The following is a 16378-nucleotide window of genomic DNA, read 5'->3' as shown; positions in this document are numbered from 1 at the left end:
TATCCAAATTAACGGTACAAGAAGAAGGAGTTCCTCAGGGTAGTGTGTTAAGCGTAACCCTGTTTGCCCTTAGTATCAATGGTATTGCTTCCGTTATTCCGCCTGAAGTAATGTTTACGCTTTTTGTTGACGATTTGTCCTTGTCATTTGCAGCATCTAGAATGTCTGTAGCAGAGCGGAAACTACAGTTGACAATTGATAAAGTAGCTAGATGGGCCTCTGAGCATGGATTTCGTTTTTCACCATCAAAAACAGTAGTGATGCATTTCTGCCGCATTAGAGGTCACCATCCTGACCCAGATTTATACCTATATGGTCAGAGAATTTCATGCGTGGAGGAGGCAAAATTTTTGGGTCTGCTATTTGATCCAAAACTATCTTGGGAGCCGCATATTAAAAACCTTAAGATAAAAGGCATGAAAGTTTTGGATGTTCTCAAAGTTATTTCCTGTACCAAATGGGGGGCTGATCGTAAGCACCTACTTCAGTTGCATAAGGCACTGGTTTTACCCAAACTTTTATATGGATCTGAAATATACTCGTCAGCAAGAAGCACAAAGCTAGAGAGACTGAATGCTGTTCATCATGCTGGGGTGAGGATTGCTACAGGAGCATTCAAGTCCTCACCAATTCCAAGTCTCCTTGTTGATGCTGGGGAATTACCCCTAGTTTTAATGAGGCAGTCCCAGATGATTAAGTACTGGACTAGAGTTCAAAGACTTCCTAACTCCTTAAGTTTTAAAATTATTTTTAATGGCAATTTTAATAATAAATCTTCATGTCCACTTCCCTTTGGACTTAGAGTAAGACATGTTTTAGAAGAATTAGGTTTACCCCAATTTCAAGTTCTTCCAGTAAAGCATTCAGCATTTCCTCCTTGGAGGCTACCACATGTAGATCACTGCAGCTGCTTAGAAGTATCTAAGACTGGAATACCGGAGCCTGTGATCAAACAGATATTTCTCACCCACTTTGAAGATCACAGAAATTCAGTTTGTATATATACAGATGGCTCCAAATCCAATGCTGGTGTTGGATTTGGAGTTGTTTTTCCCAGTTTTAATTGCAGTGGAGCATTGCCTAGCTCTGCTTCAATTTTTACAGCTGAGCTGCATGGAATTCTAATGGCTTTAAAAAGAATAGTAAACCATGCTGGTTTTAGTTTCACAATTTTTAGCGATTCTAAGAGTGTTTTGGAAGCCTTAAGTTCTTATAATCCTACCCATCCATTAGTTTCAGAAATTTTAGAATGGATGTTTTTACTAAGTCGTAAAAGAAAATTAATTAGGTTCTGTTGGGTTCCGTCCCATGTCGGTATAATAGGCAACGAGGAGGCTGACAGGTTAGCCAAAGAAGGATCATTAAAACATCCTATTAACAAGGCCCTTCCAGATACCGACTATCAGCCTGAAATTAAGAATGCAATAAAATCTTCCTGGCAATTCTCATGGTCTTTGATCGAATTTAATAAGATGAGAGAAATCACAGAATCTGTTAATCCATGGATATATTTATCCAGCTGTCGTAGAAGAGAAGTGTCAGTGTGTCGCCTCCGAATTGGACACACGAACTTCTCTCATGGCTTTTTAATGAGTGGTAACTACCAGCCTTTTTGCAGCGATTGTTTGGTGCCACTAACGGTTAGACATTTGCTGGTCGAATGTCCTAGCTTGGTGGAACAGAGAGAGAGACATTTTAACAGGGACAGGGCTGGGAGTTTTAATTTGAGTTTCATTTTGGGAAAAGACTTGGACGAAGACTCTCTTTTCAATTTCATTGAAGATGTTGGTTTCTCTAACTTGATCTGATTTTAATATATAGGACATATTTTATTTTATCCAGTAGTTAATATATATTGAGTTTACTTTCGGTGTCAATAACCTAGTAGTTACGACACCAGATTGAACGCTTATAATCAATCAATCAATCAATCCATCCCTAATATAATACATTTCTTTTTATCTGCTAAGTCTCTTATTATATTATCCTTCTCTCTCATCACTTTAATAACTGTGCCTTCAGTTTGTTCCTTCATCTGTTGTTTCACTATATTTCTAAATTCAATTTTGTTATTCTCTTGAACCTTTTTCCAACCACTTACTTCTTTTGTTATGGACTCTATTTTCTTTATTATTCCTCTTTAATTTTTCATTCTCTTCCTTTACTTCTCTTAACTGTATTTTTAATTCTTTTACTTCTATAGTTAGATTTTGATTCTCTTTTCTTAGTTCTTCCAGTTTATCAACAAGAGTTAATTGGTCAAACCTAACCTTCCATTCTTTGTTAATTTTTTTTAGTTTCTCCTCTAAATTAGTAAGTCTGGGGAGGTTGTCCCCTCCTCCCTCTTTAAATCCATAAAAGCAGTTATCATTTCTTTCCATTGACCTGCTATTATCTATATTTCTGCTCTTGACACCTCTGCTTTCTTGTTGTTCGTCTGTATATTCTGCCCCCCTGTTTGTTTACACCTCTCCTAAGATCCTGGGCCCATTCGTCCACTTCCTCATTTCCTTCCATTTTCCTCAGTAATCCCTCCCCTTCTCCTTTTTCTTCACCTTCCCACTACACCACGAGCTTTCCCCTTCCCTATTAATACAACACAGGTACTTCCTTGTCATTGTGATCCTCATAATTTTGAAGATTTCACCAGAGTCCAGATTTCGCTGCCATCCCGACCAACGTGTATTTACCTAGTTGTATTTTATGGGAAGGGGAGCTATGCTCGTGGTGTCCCATCTTCATATCTCATTAAATCTAAACTGTTTTTAAATTCATGTATTGTTTTTCCACACGCCACTTTCTCATCTAACTTGTTCCAAATTTCTATTTCTCTGTGAGAAAAGCTGTTCTTTTTCAGATCTCTTCTATAGCTGTCTTTCTTTATTTTCTTTCCGTGTCCTATATTTCTATCATCCCATTTTATTAGATCCTCTCTATCAATAGTTTCTATGCCTTCCATGATTCTGTAAATAGTTATCAAATCTCCTCTCTCTCTTCTTTGCTCTAATGTCTGTAGCTCAAGTTTTGCTAGTCTCTCTTCATATGATAGTTTTGAGAGTGTAGGTGCCAATTTTGTAATTGCTCTTTGTAATTCTTTCAAGTTTTGTTATACATTTTTTTGTACTTGGTGACCACATCGTCGCTGTATACTCCAATCTTGGTCTTATCAAAGTGATTAATATTTTCTTCACCATTTCTTCATCCAGGTATGTAAATGCCACTCTGATTGTTCTTATTAAATTATAAGTTTCTCCAAAAATCTTGTTTATATGTTTCTCAGGTGACATATTATTCATAACAATGACTCCCAGGTCCTTCTCATTTTTTACTTTTTTTTTTTATTCCTTCTTCCAATTTATATGATCCTACTATTATTTTTTTGCTTTTTCCAAATTCCATTATACTACACTTTTTGGTATTGAACTCCATCTCCCACTTCCTACTCCATTCCCATACTTTATTGAGATCACTCTGTAGTGACTCACAATCTTCTTCAGTGTTCACTTTTTTTTTTAACAGTTTTGCATCATCTGCAAAGAAGCCCATATAACTTTCAATTTCTTCATCCATATCATTAATATATATAGCAAACCTTATTGGGGCCAGAACTGTTCCTTGGGGAACACCACTTATTACTTCATACCAATTAGAGTGTTTGTCTCTTATCACTACTCTCATTTTTCTTTCTTGCAAAAAGTCTTCCATCCATTTAAGCAGTTTGCCCTGTATTCCTCCTTCAGTTTCTAATATCTTAAGCAACTTCTTATGTGGTACTTTGTCAAAAGATTTTTTTAGGTCTAGAAATGCACAATCAGCCCATCCATCTCTTTCTTGTATTATATCTATTAGCCTTGAATAGAAACATTAAATTGGTGATGCATGATCATCCTTGTCTGAATCCAAATTGCCTTGGATTTAGCACTTTGTTTTTTCTAAATACCTTACCCATCTACTTTTGATAATTCTTTCACAAATATTTGCTATTGTACTTGTTAGAGAGACTGGTCTATAGTTGGTAGGGTCTTCTTTATTTCCCCCTTTATATATAGGTACTATATTTGCTTTTTTCCAATCTTTTGGATCTTTTCCTTCTTTCAAGGAACTGTTTATTATGCTATGTATTTTGTCTGCCAGTTCATTCCTGCATTCTTTTAAAATTCTGTTTGCTATTTCATCTGGTCCATGCTATTTTCTGACATCAAGATTACTCAAGTGTTTCATTATTTCATTTTTTGTTACTTCTATTTCTTTCATAGGTGGGACTTTCTCTTCCCATTCGATCTCTCCAGGTTGTATGTTCTCCCTTGTAAACACCGATTTAGAATGGTTCATAATTTCTGCCATTTCTATTTCCTCTGTGTATTCAACTCCTCCTTGTTGTAATTTCTCTAATTCTTGTTTGTTTTTCAGTTTGTTGTTTACAAATCTGTAAAATAGTGTTGGTTGATCTATACATTTTTCTATGACATCTTTTTCATATTTTCTCTTTTCCTCTCTGCACACTTGTACATATTCATTTCTATAACTAGTATATATTTTCCATTTTTCAGGTCTTTTGTCTTTTTTCCATTTTGTCCAAGCTTTATCTCTTTTGTCTTTTAACTCCCTACAACTTTTGTTGTACCAGCACTTTACATATTCTTTTTCTTGCTTTTGTCTTGGGACATACTTTTCCACTCCCTTTTTTTTTTTTTTTTTTTTTGTCAAAATATTCCATTTCTCTTCCACTGTTGTTTCCTCTTTGTATATTCTTTCCCAGTCTTCTTTTTTTGAAAGAATTCTCTTATTTTATCAAAATTTGTTTTTTCATACATCAATCTTCCTTTTCTATATTGTTAATTTCTTTTCATGTATTTTTCCTCATTTAGTTCCAGTTCAATCAATATGTGGTCACTATCACTATTTCAGGTTCTGATGTGATTATTTGGTCTAGTCTCAATGGTTCTTCCTCATTTCTATATCTAGTGTTCTCTTGAATCCATTGTGTCATTAATCATCTCAAGTAGAACATTTCCCCATGAGTCGTCTCTACCCTTTACTGTCATCTCTTCCCAGCAGACTTCTTTGCAATTAAAGTCGCCCATCATAACTATTCTTCCTCCATCTTCCATTATCTTTTTTAATGTTATCCTTGTGTCTTCTAATTTTTATGTTCTTTCTCTTCCCACGAGGCTGTTTTTGAAGGCACATAATTTATTACAAACTTTCTGCTCTTCTTATCTCTGTCTTCCACTTCGATCATAATCATCTCTACTGTATTCTTTCCATATGTGACATTCCTTATGTTTATATCCTTCTTAGTCAGGAACATAACTCCACCCCCTTGTTTTGTCTCTGTTTCTAATCCAATAATTATATGCATCATGTCCTACACTGTTGGGTGATAGTGGACCTTTTAATTTTGTCTCTACAATTCCCATTATGTCCAGTTCTTTTTCCTTCAGATAATCATTCAGTTCATTCAATCCTGTTATTAATCAATCTATATTTGTGTAAGACACTCCTAATTTTCTGCTATTTCCATTGTATTTTCTGTTTCCCTTTTGTTTTTCTGTGTTATGACCCATTCCTCGCTTTCATATTCACTACTCTCCAATAGAATTCCTCTTTTTCTGACTCTTATCTCATCTCATTTTTTCTTTAGCTTCTTGTCTTTTTGTCTTCTCAACCTCTCTTTCCTACTCATTCCTTTCTCTTTTTATCCATACCTTTTTATATTGTTCACTGTCTGCTAGTTTCCCTATTTTTGCTAAGATATTCTCTGCTGTTGTTTGTGACCTGAATTTAATCTTAATTGGTCTGGCCTAATCTGTACTATATTTCCTGAGACTATACATTTCTTCAATTTGTTTCCCGATTTCAAGTTCATCATCCTGAACTAATTCTAATAAACTGTAATTTTTTCCTTTTCCTCTTTGATTCTTGTGGTCCTATTTAGATTATACTTCTCTTCCATTCCTAATATAATTATACATTTCTTTTTATCTGCTAAGTCTCTTACTATATTCTCCTTCTGTCTCATCACTTTAACCCCTTCCATACGGTGCCGCACACGTAGGCGTCATGGGGAGCGAGTGTATTCCCGAGGCTGCCATATCGGCGTCTTGATTATATTTATTGTAGTCGCCCCTGTGTTTTTACATTCTCTCAAATGTTCCCTGAATCCCATTCTCTGTGGTATTCAAAATTCGCGGGTGAAAGAGAGAACGATCGATATAAGCGGTGACTATATTTTATGATGCGAGTATTATTACGACACATCGTACGGCTGGCATTGGCTGCTGCCACTGAGATCTAAGTCCATGACGCCTACGTGTGCGGCACCGTATGGAAGGGGTTAATAACTGTGTCTTCAGTTTGTTCTTTCATCTGCTGTTTTACTATATCATTAAATGCAATTTTGTTGTTCTCTTGGATTTTTTTCCAACCCTGTGCTTCTTTTGCTATGGACTCTTTATTCTCTTTATTATTATTCCTTAATTCCTCATTCTCTTCTTTTACTTCTTTTAACTGTCTTTTTAATACTTCTATTTCTATAGTAATTTTTTGGTTCACCCTCTCTAATTCTTCCAATTTTTCAACTCTCTGCATGATCTGTGTGAGTTCACCGATCCTATTCTCCCAATGTTTGACAATTTTCTCAATTTTTTCTTCTAGGTTTGCTAATCAGGGAGGGTTGGCTTCCCGCTCTCATTAAATCCTTGGAAATCATTATCTTCACCTTCAATTGTGCTGCTCTTATCTATATTTCTAATCTTTATATTTTTGTTAATTCCTTCTTCGTCACTAAATTCATCCGGCCCGCGATTGTTTACATGGCGTCTGCCTGCCTGAACCAAGTCCTCCCCTTCCTCATTTCCTTCCATTTCCCTCAATTATCCCTCCCCTTCTCCTTTTTCATCACCTTCCCGCTACACCACGAGCTTTTCCCTTCCCTATAAATACACAAAGGTACTCCCTCGTAGTTGAAATCCATGAAAATTGCGTTTTTTCCAGAGTTCCAATCTTTGCCGTCAATCTGACGATTGTGTGTGTGTATGGTATGAGGGTGTCGTTGATAAAGAGGCATGTGTGTATTTGCCTAATTGTATTTACCTATTGTAGTATACAGGATAGGAGCAATGCTTGTTGAGTCCAGTCTCCTGTTCTTGCAGTAGCGTCATTTAAACTCGCTACTAAAAACACGAAACAAATGAACGACGCTTTCGGACGTAGAGAGCGCGCGGACGACAGCCTGGCGTTAGCGGGTCGGATCAGTCAGTTGAGCAGAGTACAGTCAGTTGCTAGAAGCACTCCAGTTGGGTAGCACTCACCAACTAGAACGGATCGGTAGCAGTATATCGCCTGCCAAAATAACTTATACTTAACTACTTACACTTTGACACATAAGACACTGGTAAGACAATCCGGAGACAGGTACGTAAGACATTGTGGACGATTATGACTAAACAGACTTACACTTTTGTGTACCGGCTTTCCGCAATTGCTCCTACCGGCCCCTACCTCTTCTATGGGACCTGTGCCTACCGTAAGTAATTGGTAAATTGGTACCTATCGTTAATGTTTCCTAATCCCATTCATTATATGCGGGTACGATCCTGCAGTTCTCTAATTTTCTAACATACCTAGAATCAAATTCATGTATGATTCCATCTTAATCTGTATCTTTGATTTCCAATTATCATATTTAGATTTGAACTCATGTATTATATGAGCTTGGGCTATTTAGAGTCACATTTGTTTTCTGCTGTCCAGTTGGTAAGAAGTGTGGCTGTGGATTTGGTTAGTGCTATTTTGAGTCTATTTGTAGTAAACCAGGTCTTAAGTGTGTTGAGTTATGATTGTAGTATGTCTGTGGCTCTGTGTGGATCTTATTATGTTGTATGCTTAAGAAGAGATTTGTAGTTCTGTGGTGTGGGGTGTGGGTATACTGTGCATGTATAGATTAAAGAGTGTGGGGGGATAGGACTGAGTCCTTGGGTAGTCTGTTCCTAAATTTTTGTGATGTGGAATGATTGGCAATTATATGCACAGGAAATCTTTCATCCATTCCAATAATTTTCCTCTGATGCCACCTATTGACTCAATGTTCTTTATTAGTTTTTTTTATGTGGTACCCTATCAAATGCTTTTTGTAGGTCCAGAAAGGCACAGTCTGCCCACCCATCTCTTGTATCATGTCTATTAGTATATATATATATATATATATATATACAGTATATATATATATAAATATATATATAAATATATTATATATAAATTATATATAAATATATATATATATATATATATATATGTATATATATATATATATATATATATGTGTGTGTGTGTATTCACCTCGGATCTGCTGCAGTCTCTGTCGAGACAGCCAGACACCACCCTACGGCAGTGAGCTCAGAGCTCCTTATTAGCCGATCTCTGGGTAGGTCTGAGACCACTCACACACCACACACCGGGACAGCAAGGTCACAACTCCTTGACTAACGTCCCGTACCTACTTGCTGCTAGGTGAACAGGGGCTACACGTGAAAGGAGACAAGCCCAACTTATCTCCGCCCGACTGGGGAATCGAACCCCGGTTCTCTGGCTTATGAGGCCAGTGCTTTACCAATCCGGCACCGTGCCGTGTGTGTGTGTGTGTGTGTGTAATACACAATTCATTGACCACTGCCGTACCAAAAATGGAGCCACTACAGTGCTTCTTCACTGTATGGATGTTATAGGTTTGTTGTACAATGAGCATATGAGTGGACCAAGGTTAATTTTTGTGTCTTTGCCAAGTGTATTACCATGTGTGAACAGTGTTGTAGAAAAAAATACAAGTTTTGTGTAATACCCACTCCTTGTTTAACGACCTACTCGGTTAACGAAAACTCGGAGTAACCACGGGCTTTATGACAGACCAATATTCGTTTAACGTAAATTTCCCGAAGTTACGACATCGTGTACGATAATTAAGTTGGCTGAGGCAAATTTGTATAATGTTATAAATGAACTTGTACGGTGGATATTAGCTGTGAGGTAAAGTGTTCTGAAGCTTAGGTCTACATTACTATCCTGCAAGCTGGAAAAACTACCTGGGGTACAATATATACCGGTAGTGGTAAATTTTTAGTTTCGACCAAGGGCGCAATATAGCAATAGAAAATTAATTATTAATTTTGTAAATTATAATGTATCAACATAATATGCAATTTTGTGAGCAGAAATAAAAAAAAAGGTGCTAAAACAAATTTTGTAAGTAACGAAGTCATGTCGGACGAATGGTACACCATGTTTGTTATGATAGATGCTGATGTCGAGGAAATGAAAGGATGATAAATTCGCCTAACCTAAACTAAACTAACCTAACCTGTGTTTGATAAATCATTACCTGCAAATTAAATGTCATCCGGCTCGTCCTCGTTGTCATCGCCATGAGAGACGTTGGCAGACGACAAGATGGCGTCCCGATCGTATGCTACCGACTTCGTTCATTAGCATATTTTCTTGTAGCATGGTATTTTTTACTTTCATTTCCGCCCACAAAATTGCATATTACGTTGATACATTTTAATATACAAAATTAATAATTAATTTTCTATTGCTATATTGCGCCCATGGTCGAAACTAAAAAAAATACCCCGGTATTCAATATGGAATGTCATCATACGTGGATTTGGTCATATACAGTAATTTCGGGAACATAACCACCGTAAATAAACAGTAAATAAAGCTTTAATGTACTGTATAAAAGAGGGAAATACACGAAAATAAAGATACATGTATTGCTGGACATTGTACATACAGTACATGTATACACTTTCGCTTAACGACCAATTCGGTTAACGACGGCGCGCTGGTCCCAATTGTCGTCGTTAAACGAGGAGTGGTTGTATAGTGAAGTTTTTAGATTGGTAGACTGAGTGCCATCCATTGAAATTGAACAGTGAGGAGTTTTGGTGTTCCACTCCATTCTTTTTATTGCACCACCACATGCAGGAAGCCATTATTAGGTCCAGATGAGAAGAGCACAACAGAAATGTTTCAGATAGATAAGTTATGAGACAATTCATTGTTTTGGTAAATGATTATTATTATTAATTTTGTAATGAGTTACTCATCCAGGAGAATTTCACTCTAATTCTGTCAACATTCATTTCATCAGATAAAGCTGGTGTCTACATGTACTGTCATCGCATGGGAGCAAGGAAAATTATGAGAGTTATGGGTAAGAAACATCTAATTACTTTGTATATAGTTTTAACAGATTCAGTGTTTTTTCATTGTAAATGCTAAGTATGGTCCCCCACATAGAGTGAAGGATATAAGCAAAATTAAGAGAATGCAAAGGGCAGCAACCAAAGTGGTCCCCAGCCTGACAGATGAACCATATGACAAAAGACTAAAAATACTGGATATGCCAACTTTGAAAAATTGATGAGATAGGTGATATGATTGCAGTATTCAGGTTTTTGACATAAGAGATCTGTTCATAAAGGATAGGAGGGCTTTAATAGGTCATGGGGACAAATTAAGGAAGACTACAGGTCTAACATGTGTAAAGAAATACAATTTTCCATATAGATGGAAGAATATAGACCAAGTTGGAAATATACATGAATTTAGGGCTAGATATAAGGATTTGAAGAGTAGGAGATAGGACCCAATGAGCATTGCCCCTTTCCCATAAACTATAGTCAGATAGATTAGATGAATATCTGAACCAGATATTGTGAACAAAATGGAGTATAAAACACCAATTGGAAAGAGTGACCATATCCTAATGGAGTTTGAATTAAAAGAAAAAACAATGTAGGAAGGAATGATAAACATAGAGAAGGAAGATTACTGTATAACAAAACATATTTTGCAAAACTAAGAAAAAAAATCCAAAATACAAACTGGGATAAATTCTCCAAAGAGGAAACAAAGATGGAAGACAAGTGGAAAATATTCAAAGAAAAGTACAAAGAAGGAATTGATAAATATGTACCAAAGAAAAAACAAAAAGAGATTTATGTAAAGTGTTGGTATAACAAAAGGTGCAGAAGAGACAAAGCCTGAAAAAAAAAAATGGAAAAAAACAACAACAAAAAAACATCCAAATGGCAAATATATATAAAACTTAGGAACAAATATGTGAATATACAAAGGAAAGAAAAAAGAAAATATGAAAAAGATATTATAGACAAATGTAAGGATCAACCTAAACTCTTTTACAGATATACAAATGACAAACTAAAGGATAAACATGAAATAGTAAAACTGCATGAAGGAGATAAAGAATATATAGATGACATAGAAATGGCAGAAGTTATAATCAGACATAATAGGTCTGTTTTTACAATTAAGAGCTCACAAATTTGGGAAGATGGACAAGAAAGATCCCCAAAAATGAAACAAATAAAGGTAACACAGAAAGAAATAAGAGACCAAATAAAAAACCTAGATGTTAGGAAATTGGATGGACCGGATGGAATTGCAAATTGGATACTGAATGAATGTATAGATGAACAGACAGAAAAATTATACAAGATAATAGACTTTTCACTCAAAGAAAGAAAGGTACCGCAAGATTGGAAAGATGCATAGTACCAATATATAAAGGAGGAAACAAAGAAGATCCTACAAACTTCAGACCAGTATCCCTTACAATCACAGTTGCAAAACACTTGGAAGAAAAGAAAATAGTAAACCCTAAACAATTTGGCTTTAGAAGTGGAAGATCATGTACCACAAATTTAATATGCTTTTACTCAGATTAATTATCTCAATACAAGAAAGAAATGGCTGGGCAGATTGCGCCTTCTTGGACTTGCAGAAGGCATTTGACAAAGTACCACATAAAAAATCAATAAGAAAAATTGAAATAATAGGAGCAATACTAGGTAAGTTACTGGAATGTATGAAGGATTTCTTAATTGGGAGAAAAATGAGAATGGTACTTAGAGACATAAATTCGAACTGAGAAGATGTGAAGAGTGGCATCCCGCAAGGCTCTGTATTGGCTCCTTTAATGTTTGCCATATATATAAGTGATATGGATGAGGGAGTAAATTGTTACATGAACTTCTTTGCTGACGATGCCAAATTACTCAAGAGAGTAAGAACAGAAGAAGATTACAGATTGCTACAAGAAGACCTAGATAAAATATGGGAATGGAGTCAGAGATGTGAGATGAACTTGAACATTAAGAAATGTAGCATAATGGAATTTGGAAAAAGCAAAAATAGAATATCGGGTCAATATAAAATTGGAAACATGGAAGTCAAAAAAGTCGATTCAGAAAGGAACCTAGGAGTGATCATCTCAAGTGACTTGACACCTGATAAACATGTCAATAAATTATTTTGAGAGACTTTTAACTTATTAAGATCAATGAAAGTGGCCTTCGACTATATGAATGAAGAAATGGTAAAGAAAACAGTGGTTACACTAAGAAGACCTAGAGTATGCTGCGAGACTATGGGCACCTAGCACAAAAAAGAACATAAGAAAATTAGAAAGAATTCAAAGAGCAGCAACAAAAATGGCACCTACACTCTCAAGTTTGACATATGAATAAAGATTGGAGAGATTACATCTATCAACACTGGAACAGAGAAGAGAAAGAGGTGATTTGTTGACCATTTACAAAATTATGAAACAGATGGAAATTCTCGATAGAGATGACTTGTTGAATGGGACAGAAGAGAAACAAGAGGACACAAAAAGAAGCTAAAGAAAGACAGTTACAGAAGAGACCTGAAAAAGAATAGCTTTCCGTGTAGAGTGATTGATGTCTGGAACAAACTAAATGGAGAAACAGTGAGTGCCAAAACTATACATGATTTTAAGAACAAACTGGATGCAGAGAGATACAAAAACGGGTCACTACAAGCATAGCTCCTGTCCCGTAAAATACAACTAGGTAAATATATTCACAGTAACTTTTAAAGAGATCATGGACCAACAGAAAGAGAAACTGATATGTAAGAAGAAGAAATAGTGAAAGTTATAATAAAAAAGAAAATTTCTTATCAGAGATGACAGACAAGACTAGATATTTCATACTTTTTGGCTGGCAAGAAGACATCATCTCATGGATGATATATCAAAGACAGGAGATGCAAAGGGTTAAGGAAATGAACTTAGTGATTCTGGGGAATGAATCAGATATAACATAATGAGATTGATAATGTGTGTAGGTTATGTTGTTACAAAAGGAATGGTGCACATCCAATGAAAATGAAATTCAATTCACAAATTATACTCTTTGAAGTTAGCACAAGAGGAATAGTTAAAAGATATTTGGATTTGGAAAGATGCAAATGAAGAGAAATGTGTAAAGATACAGAAGCTTGCATAGGAAGCCAAAGTAAAAAATGAAATGAGGATTGAAGAAAAAACAGCAGTTTTTCTGAAGAGGCATCAATCAGAATGATAGGAATTGGTTTCAGAAAAAACAGGAGGGCAGTATTGCACAAGAAACAATACAAGGAAACTTTAAGTAGCCTATGCTAATGCAGTATTAGTATTAGGATTAGTATTTGCCAGGTTGGAGATGAATTACTATATATGAAGATCAACGAACCAGATATTTTGTATTTAGTGGAGACAAAACTCCTAAAATAAATTATCTACAGTTGAGGAACAATAGATACACCCCCTGGAGAAGAGACAGAGAAGATAAAATGGGTGGAGGAATAATGGTTGTTGTGAGAAATGACATAAAGGTAGAAGAAGTAAATCTGAGTGAAGGCAAGGCTGAAGCAATGCACCTGAACTAATGGGCAGAACAGAAGAGATTTCATGGTAGCAAGAGCAATTACAAAATTGGCATCAACACTTTCAAAACTATCATATGAAGAGAGACTAGCAAAACTTGAGCTACAGACACTAGAGCAAAGAAGAGAGGAGATTTGATAACTACAGAATCATGAAAGGCATAGAAATTATTGATGGAGAGGATCTAATAAAATGGAATGAAAGAAATACAAGATGACATGGAAAGAAAATCAAGAAAGACAGCTATAGAAGAGATCTGAAAAAGAACAGCTTTTCTCACAGAGTAATAGACATTTGGAACAAGTTAGATGAGAAAGTAGTGTGTGCAAAAACAATACATGAATTTAAAAATAGTTTAGATAAAATGAGATATAAAGATGGGACACCACGAGGATAGCTCCCCTTCCTGTAAAATACAACTAGGTAAAATACCTAGTTGTATTTTACGGGATGAGAGCTATGCTCGTAGTAACCTGTTTTCGTATCTCTCCGCATCCAGTTTGTTCTTAGAATCATGTATAGTATTGGCATTCACTGTTTCTCCATTTAGTTTGTTCCAGACATCAATCACTCCATGTGGGAAGCTATTCTTTTTCAGGTCTCTTCTGTAACTGTCCTTCTTTAGCTTCTTTTTGTGTTCTCTTGTTTCTCTTCTGTCCCATTTTAATAAGTCATCTCTTTCATGAATTTCCATCCCTCTCATAATTTTGTAAATGGTCAACAAATCACCTCTTTCTCTTCTCTGTTCCAGTGTTGATAGATGTAATCTCTCCAATCTTTGTTCGTATGTCAAATTTGATAGTGTAGGTGCCATCTTTGTTGCTGCTCTTTGGATTTTTTCTAATTTTCTTTTATTCATTTTTGTGCTAGATACCCATAGTGTTGCCGCATACTCTAGTTTAGGTCTTATTAGTGTAACCACTATTTTCTTTACCATTTCTTCATCCATGTAGTCAAATACCATTTTCATTGATCTTAATAAGTTGAAAGTCTCTCAAAATAATTTATTGACATTTTACAAAGGATTACAAAGGCGGAGCATGCCGACAGGGGACCTTTTGATCCATATCTAGGTCGGATGCGAAAAAAAAAATCATATTAATAATAAAACAATAAATAAAAACTATAATAATGTAAATAACAAATAAAATACATAAATAAATGCATAGGTATAGTTAAATAATAAACAAACAGGTAAATAGTAAATAATAATAAATTGACATATAACTAATAATAAATGAAAATCAGACAGACAAATGATAACAAAACAAAAGCAAATAATATAAGATAAATTATAATCATTACAGCATCTTACTTAGGTATTTATCTGATTCTTAAAGCTTCGAACTGAACTACATTGCACTACCTGTGCAGGAAGTTTATTCCATTCATTTACTACACGGTTGGCAAAATTGTTTCTACCTACTTCCAAATTGAATCTATTTCCGGATAGTTTGAGACCATTGTTTCTTGTCTGATTCTCATTCAATGTGAAAATTTTGTCACTTTTGATGTCAATTCCCTTTAAAATCTTAAAGACCTGTATCAAGTCACCTCTGAGTCTACGCTTTTTTAGGGAAAACAGATTCATGTGTTTTAGTCTATTTTCGTATGATTTATTTTTTATATTTGGAATCAGTTTTGTGGCTCACCGTTGTACTTTTTCCAGTCTGTCAATGTCTTTAATGAGATTCGGTGACCATACAGAAACAGCATATTCCAACTGTGGACGAACTAATGATTTATATAGCTTGTTAATGAGTGATGGACTTTTGAAATCAAAAGATCGCACAATCAGTCCCAGAATCTTATTTGCTTTCTCAGAGGCTGAAATACACTGCTTGGATGATTTGAGGTCGTTACTGATAATTACACCGAGATCTTTTTCACTATCCACTTTTGTTAACGAATTACCAAATAACTTGTAATCGTACTTACTGTTATTTTTACCTATGTGCATTACCTTGCATTTACTTGTGTTAAATTTCATTAGCCACTTTTCAGACCATTGCTGTAATTTATCTAAATCTTCTTGAATATCTAATTGGTTTGAGTGATCATTTGCCACTCCGCACAGTTTTGTATCATCAGCAAATTTGGAAACAGTAGATTTTAGTCCATGGTCTATATCATTTATATATACTATGAATAGAAGTGGCCCAAGAATGGAACCCTGAGGAACTCCACTTGCAACACTTTTCCATCCAGAAGTTTTTCCATTTAAAACAACTCTCTGTTTTCGACCATTCAACCAATTACTAGTCCAACCTAATAGGCTACCACTTATTCCATGCAAAGCTAATTTAGTAAGTAGTCTTTCGTGTGGGACAGTATCAAAAGCTTTTGCAAAGTCTAGATATATTAAATCTATATTGTTTCTTTTGTCATAATTCGAGATAACTGTGTTGTAGAATTCGAGTAAGTTAGTCACGCAAGAACGTTTCCGTCTGAAACCATGCTGGCTATCATTTATCAAACGGTTACTTTCTAAATGATGTTCGATAGCATCTCTGATGATAGTTTCCATTATTTTTCCTACGATTGAAGTCAAACTTATAGGCCTATAGTTATTTGGTTTATTTTTGTCACCTTTTTTATCAGATGTTTATCAGATGTCAAATCACT

At 35.3% G+C, this 16378-nt stretch overlaps 1 protein-coding gene across 13 annotated transcripts in view; it reads left to right on the top strand.

Annotated features, from left to right (window-relative positions):
* The window catches only part of LOC143039374 (uncharacterized), a 1426499-nt gene that overhangs the window by 692137 nt on the left and 717984 nt on the right, over positions 1 to 16378 (top strand). For all 13 annotated transcript variants that reach the window (XM_076209287.1, XM_076209284.1, XM_076209291.1 and 10 more), the window contains one exon: positions 10151 to 10213. In XM_076209287.1, the coding sequence (XP_076065402.1) occupies positions 10151 to 10213 (63 nt within the window). The remainder of the gene's footprint in view (positions 1 to 10150; positions 10214 to 16378) is intronic.

Source organism: Oratosquilla oratoria, chromosome 26 (assembly GCF_046742065.1).
Source record: "Oratosquilla oratoria isolate Oo_2021 chromosome 26, ASM4674206v1, whole genome shotgun sequence".
In the NCBI taxonomy this organism is placed as follows: Eukaryota; Metazoa; Arthropoda; class Malacostraca; order Stomatopoda; family Squillidae; genus Oratosquilla; species Oratosquilla oratoria.
The sequence above is the reverse complement of the archived record's forward strand: the minus strand, read 5'-3'. Positions and strand labels throughout refer to the sequence as shown.